General features: G+C 36.3%; 1 protein-coding gene across 1 annotated transcript; it reads left to right on the top strand.

The window, feature by feature from the left end:
• Positions 1-2,540: 2,540 nt before the first annotated feature.
• On the top strand, positions 2,541-4,745 carry LOC145672763 (glycerophosphocholine cholinephosphodiesterase ENPP6-like). Its single transcript, XM_081741927.1, has one exon. It carries the CDS (start codon positions 2,687-2,689, stop codon positions 3,944-3,946), a length of 1,260 nt encoding a protein of 419 aa, XP_081598053.1. The 5' UTR covers positions 2,541-2,686; the 3' UTR covers positions 3,947-4,745.
• Positions 4,746-13,227: the final 8,482 nt, after the last annotated feature.

Below are 13,227 nucleotides of genomic sequence, written 5' to 3'. Positions count from 1 at the left end.
TACTAGGTTGTGGTAGAACACATATCTACCATTTATACTCTGTTATGTGTATTGGAAACTCTAATTACTTTGTACAATTTCTATACTTATTTAGTTAGATCATTAATTAAATGTGCTGGGAAAGTATGATTTTGATGTCCAGACCAATAAGAAGGTTCATCTTTTAAGTTGTTCTGTTCCAGATGATGCTATCCTGTATTTTAGGCAACCATATATTCGTAGAATTTACAGAAGAAATATCAAATATTATTTCAAGAGAAGAATATATAAGAAATGAAAATATATGAGGATCTTACTTCTGACATTGCTAATAATCGAAATTGTATGACTACGTAATGGTACATAAGGAAGCCATGATAAACTAAACTCGTATGTCTGTACAGTGTATTTTGTCTAAAGCATTCAAACACGTAAGGCATTAAACAACATGAGAAACACAATGTACGCGTATACCTTCTCTCTTACGCGTATACCCACCGTCGCTGATGCGCCTTCTCTCTACTGATGCACCCCCGCGCTTATCATTCTCGCCATATCTTTCGGTTAGATACAATTCCTGCTTTTTAGTGGCTATCTTTAGTAAAATTGTTCTGTGTTTTTAGCGCTATCGTTTTCGTGGCATATGTCCGCACGCTGTATTTAAACCCATAACGATTAAACAGTCCTTGTAAAGTGAATCTCATCCAGGAATACGATTCCTTTCGCAATAAGTAATTCATCCTACTAGGAGTACATTTCATGGTTAGAGAACTACATAAATCGTGTATTCATGTATAGTTGCCTTTAGGAAAGTGCCAAAGAAATAGCGTTATCATTCAACTTTATTATTAATTTTTACAATAAAAATTACTGTGTTACAAAACTCACGTATGTAAGATGACTGGGACCTGGGTCTGCACCTGAACACATATATTATCAATTGAAGTAAAAGAGAAAGAAAAAGGAAAAGAAACAGAATTCAAAATTGAACTTTCATTTCTTTTACTGATTGATAGACGTGTAGATCCGGCATCTTTCATCATTTTGATATCTTTTTTTTTAATTAAAGTTATTATATCACAAAAAAAAATCTTTATAACAAAACTCAGTGATATAGGTAACTGAGGTCAAAGGTATGCACTTGAAGATGGAAGACCTAAATTGAAGTTAAGAAAAAAGAAAATGTGTAATGCATGTGAAGCAAAATAGTTAAAAGTCAGTATGACTATGTGCAGGGGGGCGCCGCAAACTGAGATTACGAACTATGCCGAACACGTGTGACGTCATGTGGTAAGCACAGCCAAGTCAGATATGCCAGTTTGCGGGAAATTTCCCGTAAAATGCGAAATTCTGAGCACTGGCGGGAATGCGGGAATTTTTCTTTAAAATAGGCTGGAAACGGGAAATGGAGACATTCTCAACTTTTTTAAATACGCTATAGACGAACAAATATTCCATCATATATTGTATCAAATATTTCATCAAAGTGGAATTTGAACATTTATGATACCAAGTTGTATGCAACTTTTGGTTGGTTACAACATTTGACACAACTGCTCTAAATTAGAACTTGTTCTATTTCTATCCAACATTATATCTAATAAAACAAACGAAAATCGCTATGCGGTGGTACTAAAATTGAGTATGTGGACACGGAAAGCAATTGACATTATTTTGATGCATACTAGCAGTAATCTGTTTTGTATAACTATAAAATTAAAGAATATTAGTGCTAAGCACTACAGGCGACTTCCCAAAATTGGCGTAGATTGAGAATATTCCGTGACTTTTTTTTTTTTAAAAAAAAAGCAAACATTTTTTTCACTTTTCTTGATTTAAAAGATTTCTTAAGACGTTCTGGCATGTTATTACTTTGGCGCATGCTCAGATTATTGCGTACAGATTGACAATATGCCTGTATATGATGTGTATGGACCGATCATGTGCTATCTTGTTATATGTAGTTATTTCTTCACGAAATTAATTTAATGCCTTAAAAATTGTTTCTCAGGGTAGGAGTTGCATTCATGAGTGCAGATTCACTTTACGAGGACTTTCTTTAAGGGTCTTCACTTCAGCGAAATTAAACTACTGCTAATTTTAGTTTTTCTATAATATCTTCAAAACTAATAAAAATATTCGAAAAGCAGAAATGTTTATTGTTTTAAATCATTTATTTATGTTTAAATTATGATCATTTTCATTGATTGATATCGTTTAGATAATTGGTGACAGACGACAGGGACAGATATCTGCACCTTAAATTAAACTGCAATTCCTAAAAGAAGGAAGAAGACCCATAAAGAACGACATACTGTTCGTTACAAAAAAGTGTACACAGTATTTTAAAAAATGTTTTTTACCTTATCATGCATAACTGTAAATAATACCTTTTTATACTACGAGAATGAATTCCATTGTACATCATAGTCTGTCTAAAGCGGTATTTTTAAAAATTGTTCACTACTAGATGTAAACTATATCTATTTAGGTTAGCGGGAAATTTTGCATCACATCGGGAAATTTTGTGGTTTTGGACGGGAATTTTGCTGCAAGAAAATACTCGCGTCTGCTTACCCGGTGACGTCACACATCCAACGATTGGGCTGGCGCAACCTGTAGTGTATATACGAACCTTGCTGTAGTGTATATACGAACCTTGGCTATGTGATCTGTGGTCAGTAGTTATTCACAGGGAAGAGTTATCATGAACATTTTCATACCTTTAATAGTTGTATGTGCTTTTGCAACGGTAGTGGTGAGTCGACCTTTGATAGTAATTATGTTTGATGGATTACGATGGGATTTCTACAACAAGTCTTCTCACTTACAAGCTTTCCACAGGTTTGCTGCCAAAGGTGTCCATGTAGAACGTGTAATTCCAGTATTCCCTCCTCATTGTGGTCCATGTTGGATGACCTTAAGCACGGGTTTGTATCCAGAAAGTCACGGAATGCTCAGTGATGCTATGTTCGATCAAAAACGTTGGAAAATTGTTAATTTCCGGATGGGTGAGTTAGATGAGTGTGAGTGGTTTCAGAGTGAACCAATTTGGATCAGTGCACTGAAGCACAACTTGAAAGTAAAAGTTAAAAGGTGGTCTCTTTGTAAGATGACATACAATAATTCTTCAAACAAAAATTTGTACTCGTATCACAGACAGCCTAACTCATCAGTAGTAACTATGCAAGAAGATCTCTATGATGCTGTGAACTCAATTCTTCGAGGATACGATCTGGTTATGATTAATTATGATGCCTTAAACAAAGTGGCAAACACTGAGTCTACTAAAACAAAATTGCGCTTTGCACTAAGGGAAATAAACAATTTAATTAGGTTTTTCTTCTTCTATGCGGAAAAATTTAATATACTTAGCCAAACTAACGTTGTAATCCTTTCTGATCATGGTACCAAATATAACTATAAAGATTATTATTTGAAAAGGATTAATCTAACAAACTATCTGTGGCCACATGACGCATTCCATACAAGGGATATGTTTTCAAAGGATATATTACATACAGCTTTTGGAATGGGGTACCGTATAATTTATACCACAAGTGAGAGTGCAACTGAGAATCTTTACAGTAAATTAAGAACAATTACAGGAATAAATGTGTACCGTAAGCACGAAATTCCAGAGGATCTTCATTACCGAAATAATGCAAGAGCTCCAGATCTTCTGTTAATACCGAAGCGTAATTATATGTTTAATGCAGATGAAAATGGATTTACTTTGGAGGATAACGTAGCCCACAGTTTCCATCCTGATATACCTGAAATGTGGGGAACATTTTTAGGAATTGGTCCTGATTTTAAACAGGGATATGTACAACAGTCCCTCCATCAAGTTGATGTTTACCAACTATTCATGTATCTGTTACGAATCCAGCCCAAGTCGCATAATGGAACTTGGAGCAACGTAGCATCTATGCTACGGACAACTAACTTAAAGGACGACCTTTAGATAATAAAATATTGTTTGAAGGATGTAAAATACGAATTCCTAAATACTAAATCACAGCACCGGCGTAATGTGTGTAAAGGTAAGATCTCGGTGGTAGAACGTTCAACTCTTGTGTGTGAGATCCTTGGTTTGATCTGAGCTCGCGCCAAGTGGACTTTTCGGTGGACACATACCGTGGGTATGGGTTGCTCGAAGTTCTTCCGTTTCCTCAAACATTGTTTATGTCACAACTTCTTTCATTCTGATCGCCACAGTCTCCTTTAGCTTACATGGCATAGTCGTTGAACGTAAAACTGAGAGATTTAATTTTTTGTGTCAATGTATTTGTTTTTACAAGGCTTGCTTTTCACAATTGTTGCCGGAAAAATGAAAGTCTGTTAAATTAAGTGACAATTTGTTTTAATATGTGTTTGATTTAGATCAAATGTTCTCGTATTTAACGACGGAAGTTGACGCTTGTTTATGATAAATAAAACTTACCATGATTGCGAGAATGGCAGACGAGACTGTTTAGAAAAGTATCATAACACTAGGCAGTAGGTAGTAAGTTGAAATAAACCTAATACGGTTACTTTACAGAAATATATCACATACAAAAATTTTGCATCTCTGTACAGGATAGATATTTGCTTTTTACGAAGAAGAGTCAAAGTGCTTTCCCCAAATATTTAAAGGATTGTAATTATGCTATAGAGGATGCAAATATAATGTATTACTTTGCAAAGTTACATTTTGTACTCTTGTACTTTGAATGTAGAATGTAATTTGAATATATTAGTTCTAAATAGGCACTCTTAGTTTAATTCTACAATATGATTGGCATTTAACAAAAAAAAAAAAGTTCCAACATGCCACATACGAGATGCTAACCAAAATATCCGAGAACGTCATTTAAAAAATCAGAAAACTATACTTACGCCCAAATATCCTCCGCCACCTTCAAAGTAGACCATTCTAGCGTGTATGCAACGATCCCAGCGTTGTTCCCACTTTTAGAAGCACTCCTGGAAGTCCGCACGGTGAAGGGTATTCAGGACACGTTGCGATTCCACTTGGATGTCTTCATGGAGTCAAAATATGGCCCTTTCAACGCAAATTTCATCTTCGGGAATAGATAGAAGTTGCACGGGGAGTAGGGAGGGTGGGGAACGGTTGACGTGTTGTTTTTGTTCAGGAATTCCCTCACAACGAGCGAGGTGTGCCCGGGCGCGTAATCATGGTGCAGCAACCAGTCTTTCCGTTGCCATAGCTCTGGCTGTTTGCGACGAACATCTTCCCCCCAGTTTCTTCAAAACTCCCACTAAAACTTTCGGTTGACATTCTGACCAGGTGGAACAAACTCCTTAGGCACAATTCCTCGAATGACGAAAAAAAATATCAGCACCGACTTGATATTGCTGCGAACTTGTCGAGCTTGATTCGGCCTTTGAGAAGATGCCGTCTTCCATTGTGATGATTGCTGCTTCGTATCCGGTTAATAACAATAGACCCACGATTCGTAACCTGGATAGACTCTGGATAAGAAGTTTGGACAATCTCGAACTCTTTGTTGCAGCTCAGTGCGCATCTGAATCCTTTTTTTTTTTTCGGTGCTGAAAAGGCGAGGGACAAACTTTGCTACAATTCGTCTCATGTTCTTCAGATGCACCGTACGATACTCGAAGTCTTACAAACATTGTGATTTGTCTGTCTTCTGTCTTCGCGAATCACATTATGCACTTTCATGGTAATTTCCGGTGTTGTGCATACTGACGGTCAGCCAGAATGTTTATAATCTTCCGCAGGTTCGCGGCCTTCTTTGAAAAGCTTGAACCTCTCAAATGTTCTTGCTTGACTCACTGTACTCTCACCAAATACATCTTTAAACGTGCAATGGGTTACGGCTGCAGTTTTCGTCAACTTGGTACAGAACTGGATGCAAATCCGTTGCTCCTTAACGCTAGCCATTTAAAAAATCGCAGACACGCCTAAAACACGTCCTGACACGCACAACTACAACTTACAACTGAATGCACCAAAGATGACGCAATTTTATGGTGCAGTAGCTAATACACGTACCTCTTGACACCTAGCGGTGGAATCTCTGCTACCACTACTAGTTTGCCCAGTAAAAAAAAAGCTCGGATATTTTGGGTTGCACCTCGTATATTAATCGATAAATCTCATTAAGCTGAACAATATGATAGGGGGAATTGTAAAAGCTCATGTGTAATTTTTTTGGAAAAATCGAGGAAAATGAAACAGTTTGTAAACTTAAAAATCGCTTCTGTACCAGAACCACGCTACCTGTTAAGGTTAAATTGACTATCGTAATCAAGCTCTTCATTATAACACTATTAAAAATTTAATCTTTCAGTTTAACGTCCCACGTTTATGCCCTTTAGACTAAAGGAGATGGATGATTAAGGCAAATGAGTAATAGAATGTGGAAAGAAATGGGAGAACCACGAGAAACCCATGAGCACGAGATTGTCCACCACAAACATATATATATATATATATATATATATATATATATATATATATATATATATATATATATATATATATATATATATATATATATATATATATATATATATATATATATATATATTAACGTGTGCTACAAATTTCTAACTGGAATGATTTAGTATCTTAGAAACTTTTTATACTTGGGGGTAGAGCGTAGCTCATCTGAAATTTGTAACACCGTGTATTTAGACATCTCAAGGATGAATTTAACTAATCTTCTTAGCATAAGAATTGAAATAATTAATTTCTTTTGGATATTTTTGACATCACACCACAAGCTATCAGGACTCGTAATGGTTTTAACTAGAAAAATCTACTAAATCGTAATGGCACAGAAACTTAACCATTATGATTATCCAACATCGTAAATAGATGTAATACTCACAGGTAGTTCAGCTCTGATAATCTCCAATCGATGTCTTTACACTATGCGATCTTAATTATAACTCCCCAGTCTACTCTCCGTCCTCAACCAGCACAACTCCTTTCCGGAATTCAGGTGCTTCCTGGTTGTAGCGTAGAACTTAGCTCAGATCTCCTTATGAAATGTCTTACTTTGTTATTTCCGTATAGGAAAACTTCCTATAATTGTGGTGTGATGCCTACGTTATCTGTTTTTATTTTCCTAAGCAGTTTGAATATCCCTTCCTTGTTTTATAATAAACAAAATAAATTTACAAAATACGTGTAAGGATTTTGGGTACTTTACAATATATATCAGTTAGACAACATCAAGCTGACCAAATGACATGGTTAAGATTAAATTTCTATGCGTAGTATCCGAGAAAAACTCATTTTTGTGGCACTAAAAGGTATCTTGTTCGTTGCAAATATTAATTAGGAGTTTTTATTCTGCTAGAAAATATTATGTACTATACGAATGTACGAAATATTGTTAACTAACAGATTGTGATACACAAGATCTTAGTTAAACTGCGTATAACACGTTTTATTCTGCTCTTGCAAATGGAAGCCTCTAACAGTAAAATAAAAGCAAATTCCCAGAAGAAAGATTCATCGACAACTTGCACTCCACACAGAACATGAAAATGAACGGCTCTTCAAGAAAGCTAAGAAAACTAGCACGCTGAAGAGCACGAAGCCTGCTGCGTTTTTCGAAACACAGAATCACAACAAGGCTTTGGCCTTCCACAGAGAATCAGAACCCTCCACGAACGCAACGGGACAATACCATCAATTGGATATGTGTTTGCGACGAAAAGCCTGCAACCCACTGCGAGTTGTCCAGTTTTATTAATCGATATTGCGTAGAACCATCCGCCCGCCTATTATGAAGGACTACATCAAAATTAAATGCAAATCACATCAAGATTAGATTACGGAGTTCAAGATATCTATGACAGTAACAAGGTGCAACATGCTGCAGAGGTAAAGAAATCTCTCACTCAGCTAGAAATAGTGATTAGAAACTTATCCACTGACACTGTGATCATCAATATACACTGACACTGTGATCATCAATATACAAAAGACGCTTAAACATAAAGGCTATCCAGGTTTGAATGTGAAGCAGCTGAATAAACTCAACCAGGATATTACTTGTACACAAACTGGCTAAAAGAAGAGTTAGCTTCCGCTCTTTCTCATTATACTCGAGAAACCTCAGCTGCCGAGAAGAATTTTCAACAAGATTCTCTTTTAAATCTCAAGATTTTCACTGGGTCTTTCGAACATCGCGTCTATGTTCAATGTTTCAAGTGTCAACGTTTTGGTCGCACCCAGAAGACTTGAGAAGCCAAGCCGAGGTGTGTTAAAACTAAGATACCATTGAACGTACACCTGCCAAAAGAAGCCAGAGATACGCCAGCTCAAAGTGTAAATTGCAGGGGTGAACTCCCAGTCAATCTTCCAGGATGCCCCATCATACAATACTGACTCAGTGCTCAGAAAAGACCGAGAAGACAATTAAGTCAGTCAATGGTGATACCCATACAATACCTCATCATTCAAGTGACACTTCAGCATCAAGACAAGATCCTGAAGATGGAGTTTCCTTCCAGGTCCTCCTTCAGCTGAAATTTTATTTCTATGCTGAAGAAACTACGTACGTACATCCCTAAGCTTAAATAAGAATCCGACGCCCTTACCAAGCTGAACATCTTATTGGAATTACTTCAAGATTTTTTCTGATCGATCACTTAAGATTCCTGAAAAAGTCAAGCAGCGACTTTCGTGGACACACTTAGGATGGGAAACACTATCTACGCAGAAGTCCAGATGGCATGTCCACATTAATCTAATTAGCAGCCAATCAACACCTTTCATTTCTACATATAAAAGATAATCCTACACAACGCAGAATCAAATGAACGACTACCAGCACCCAGACAAGATATACGGTACCTGTACAGTTTCAGCTCTCAGCTACCTCATTCCCAGTTGCCAGGCCACTCTGTTCCTCCTTTTCCCCCTTTTTTCAGCTACAGTACTACCGATTCGAAAATGTTTGAAATGAAATCTTCCAGTTTAACGCCCTTCGATTAAGGCAGGTGAATGATGGAAGAATTTATGGAATGAGAATGTTTGAGGAAACGGGAGTACGCCGAGGAGATCCACGGACACGATGCTGTCCACTACAAACTACTAGCGATTCGAAATGGGGGCGCGACAGTGGCACCCCATTCACAATGTCAAAATTCGTCTTCAATACCCCCACGCTAAATATAGCAGTTATAAGAGGCAAGAGTTTCGGAACTGATGCAGTTAATCTGTCGAGGTAAATGAACGACAGTTAAACATCCAATCTAAGATCAATTATATTTCTTGTTCGCAAGAAATTGTCGTATTGTTATATTATAGAACTAACCTCAAAAGTTTACAAGTTGGGTTAATCGTAAATACAGAGTGGCACAAAAGTTCTCAACCTATTTCCGAAGTTTGTAACTTTGTTTGAAAATTTTTAAAAAAAATCAGTTATGTTGCTTGATTACACTTATTGAAACGTTTATATTTTGTGTAATTAAGTCGGGAGTATAATGTTGACAAGTGTCCACCGTCAGAATTAATGCACAATCGGGTTCGTTTCATAACGTTTTCCATTACTTTTCGTTAAGACGTCTGCTGATATATTCTCCATCTCTTGTGGGATATTTTTCTTTAGGGTCACCAAGGCCTGAGGCTTGCTTCTGTAGACCCTTGACTTCAATCCTCTCCCCTTTCCCGAAGAAAGGGGATGTCAAATCGGGCTATCTTGCGGGTCAATTCAGGTCGCCAAGAGAGATTAAGCGACCGGAAACGCTTGCTTGAGAATGTCTATTCCTGCTCATGTTGTGTGCGCGGTCGTACCGTCTGGCTGGAACTACATGTTCTTCAAACCCAATTCGTTAAAATGTGGCAGCAAGATGTCATTGATCATAGTTCTGTAACGAGAACTAGTGACAGTCACAGTGTTGCCAACGCCGTTCTCAAAGAAGTAGGAGACAATGACTTTCCCCGTAAACACTGCCCAAACAGTGACTTTGAGAGGTTGTAATGACTTTTCGTGTATTATACGCATATTATCAGTGTTCCAGGGACGAAACCTTTGCTTATTTACATATCCGCATAGGTGAAAATGCGCTTCGTCGCTCATGATGATTTTTAATGGAAAAATTTTCGTTTTCGTGGACGAAGTTTAGGAGGGCTTTGCTAATCTGCACATGTGCCTATCGGTCTGCAGGCAATAACTGGTTTGTTGTTTGGACGTTATATGGGAACATCTTGTAAATCTTGCATCAAAATTCACTTTGACGATCGTCTGTTGATGCCTAATAATGTGAGCCATCATCTAGTTGATGTTTGAGTATCCTCTTGGACATCTGTAGCCATAGCAGCGATGTTCTCTTTCCGTACAGACGCTACGGAACTGTCTAGTTCTCCTGCAGTCCCGCATTAAGCTAGTTTCCTCGAGGCGAGCTACAAGGTGTCGCAGTGTTGGTGCCACATGCCTAGAAAATCGACGACGAAATTCACGCTGAGTTAAAATCAGCAATCCATTATCTCTAAAAATAAAAAAAAAATGACATTATTCTGCGTTCCTGAGGAGTATAGCGATCCATGACTCATCCGTGTGTATTTTGAATCTATGAAAAATAAAAATAAATTGATTAATACATAAATAACAGCTATTTGGCAACATGAGAACATCTTACAATAGGATGACGATGATATTTAATCATTATGCCTAGCCTAAAAGATCCAACTTTATTTTATAAACAAGAACTCTAATTTCAAAATATATGTTTTATTTCCCTCACTTTGTCATTGTATATGTAAGTAAATGTCTAAGTTATCAATATAAAATTACTGTGTTTGTAGCCGCATGGTTTCGGGTTCTATTCCATTTGAACTCATTTTTCTCGGTATTTACCAAGCATAATGATGCAATTAGAGAACTACTTGAAATAAACTTTAACAGATTTCGATCTAGAAATTCAAAAATAACGGTGATATAGACTAATATGAAAGCCACACACCAATCAATTGGAAGTCATGTTGTGGACTATAGGTCTTTGTGAATCTAAATATCAGCGACTAGTTTATTTATTCGTAACAATTAACTGAAAACTAAGCACATACATAAAACACTTATTTCAATTATCATTAGTTATGTCAGTTGTCTGGGGTTTGAATCTAATGAAGTTTGCGTTTGTGCAAAACATCATGCAAAATCAAGCTTTACAGTATAGCCCGTTACCCACCACACTATCTTCCCTCCAAGAGAGTTGTTTGTTAAAGTGTAGCTTCCCTTTTCAGTACGTGAATCTACAGTTTAAAATTGAATTCAAGCCACCGTAATGCGTTCCAATGCTCTGCCCTTCAAGAATCGAATCCCTGGACTCGGTGCACCAAAGGGGGCCCGCTAGGCATTTGATCAGCGAAGAGGGTTCCCTCCAAGGGAATATATATATAGCAACTGTTTAAAAAAATAATTGAAAGATAAATTAATGTTTTCTGTACACTATTTGTGTTTCTCAAGTACTTCCTATTTGCTTGTAGAAGTCAAAAATGCTTGAAATACTGTAGTAACAATTGAATGCTTTGATTGTGAAATGACCACTAAAACTTCTTTCAATCTACAGCACAATGCATTGCTCCAGTCTAGTGAAAAATACTGAGATTAGAGAATATTTATTGTCTTTAGTTTTTTTTTCGTAGTTTTGCCATGTTTATGCTATTTTGGTTCGTTTTTGTTTTCCTTGAATAAGAATTTTACTCTGCGACTAATCAGTGATGACTTTTGAGGGAAGTCACATAGGTAAAATAATAATAATAATAATAATAATAATAATAATAATAATAATAATAATAATAATAATAATAATAATAATAATAATAATAATAAATTTTATTGGTACCACCAAGGGAGAAAGCTTCCCTAAAGTACCAATTCTTGTATACAGCTTCCCGAAAGCTTTCAACCTATGGATTGTAGAGATAACTACATTTAACATTATTATTGATGTGGCTTCCTGCAAGAGCCGCCACTATAACCAACATCAGAACGATGGAGAAAATTGAATTTTCAACGAACTTTAAAAAAATTACTGAAGTCTCTATGTCTCTCTCTCTCTCTCTCTCTCTCTCTCTGTGTGTGTGTGTGTATGTGTGTGTCTGCTATTTGCGAATTTTTCAATTTTGAGCCCTCCATTCGATGGAGCACCAAAAACTGTCTCAAGGAAGTGATGGAATTTTTCTTACCGTTCCCGAGATATTGGCCAAAAAGGTTCTGATTTCGGGAGATTTAAGGAGCGATATCTCGTTAACCGTAAGGTCATAGAGAGATGATATATTGCGAATTTTTCAATTTTGAGCCCTCCATTCGATGGAGCACCAAAAACTGTCTCAAGGAAGTGATGGAATTTTTCTTACCATGCCCGATATATTGGCCAAAACATTTCCGATTTCTAGAGATCTAAGGAGCAATATCTCAGGAACCGTAGGCCATATTTTACAAATTTTTCAATTTTGAGCCCTCTATTTTGAGCATGTATCTTCGTAAAACAACATATCGTAGAACGTTTTAACAGAACTCTTAAACAAAACATGTGGAAAAAATTTAGTACTCAAGGAAATTATAAATGGATAGATATATTACAGGAATTGTTTAATGAGTATAATAATAAGATACACAGAACAATTGATATAAAGCCTGTAAAAGTTAATAAGAAAAATTAATTCCTTTTAAATTTGTTCTGGCAATGCTCTTGGAGCATTCTCAACTGGTTATTTATGAGACAGTGTCATATGAGTTCCAACTTAGTCGTTTGTAATGAAACGTAATGTAAACCCTCATAATTCTTATATCACATTGTTTTCTTATGTAAGGACTGAAATGAAACCTAACTTTATTTGTACCGCGATTTTGTCTACTCTACACGGATGACAAACTCAAGTCAATGATATTTTTCTTTTTAAAAATAAAATATTTGACACAAATTAAACATAACTTTCTTACAAGGCTGTCTATATTCTTTATTATAAATTAACGAGAAATGTTACAGTCTCGGAATGATTCTTGTTAATTCTTGATTCTTGATTGGTAGAGATAACAAATTATGGTATGTTATCTATGATTTCAGTTGGAATAGTAGTCTGAAGAAGGAAGTGATATACTTCCGAAACTGTAACATTTCTCGTTAATTTATAATAAAGAATATAGACAGCCTTGTAAGAAAGTTATGTTTAATTTGTGTTTAAGATGGACACAAGGCCTTTTTATAAAAATATTTGAATGAAGGGAGTGAAAGAAAACAGTGAGTGATAAC

The sequence above is a fragment of the Thermobia domestica genome, chromosome 16 (assembly GCF_964235325.1).
Source record: "Thermobia domestica chromosome 16, izTheDome1.hap1.1, whole genome shotgun sequence".
NCBI lineage: Eukaryota > Metazoa > Arthropoda > Insecta > Zygentoma > Lepismatidae > Thermobia > Thermobia domestica.
The sequence above is the reverse complement of the archived record's forward strand: the minus strand, read 5'-3'. Positions and strand labels throughout refer to the sequence as shown.

Coding starts and splice junctions, on each gene's coding strand:
- LOC145672763 (XM_081741927.1), top strand. CDS start 2,687: ATGAACATTTTCATACCTTTAATAGTTGTATGTGCTTTTGCAACGGTA.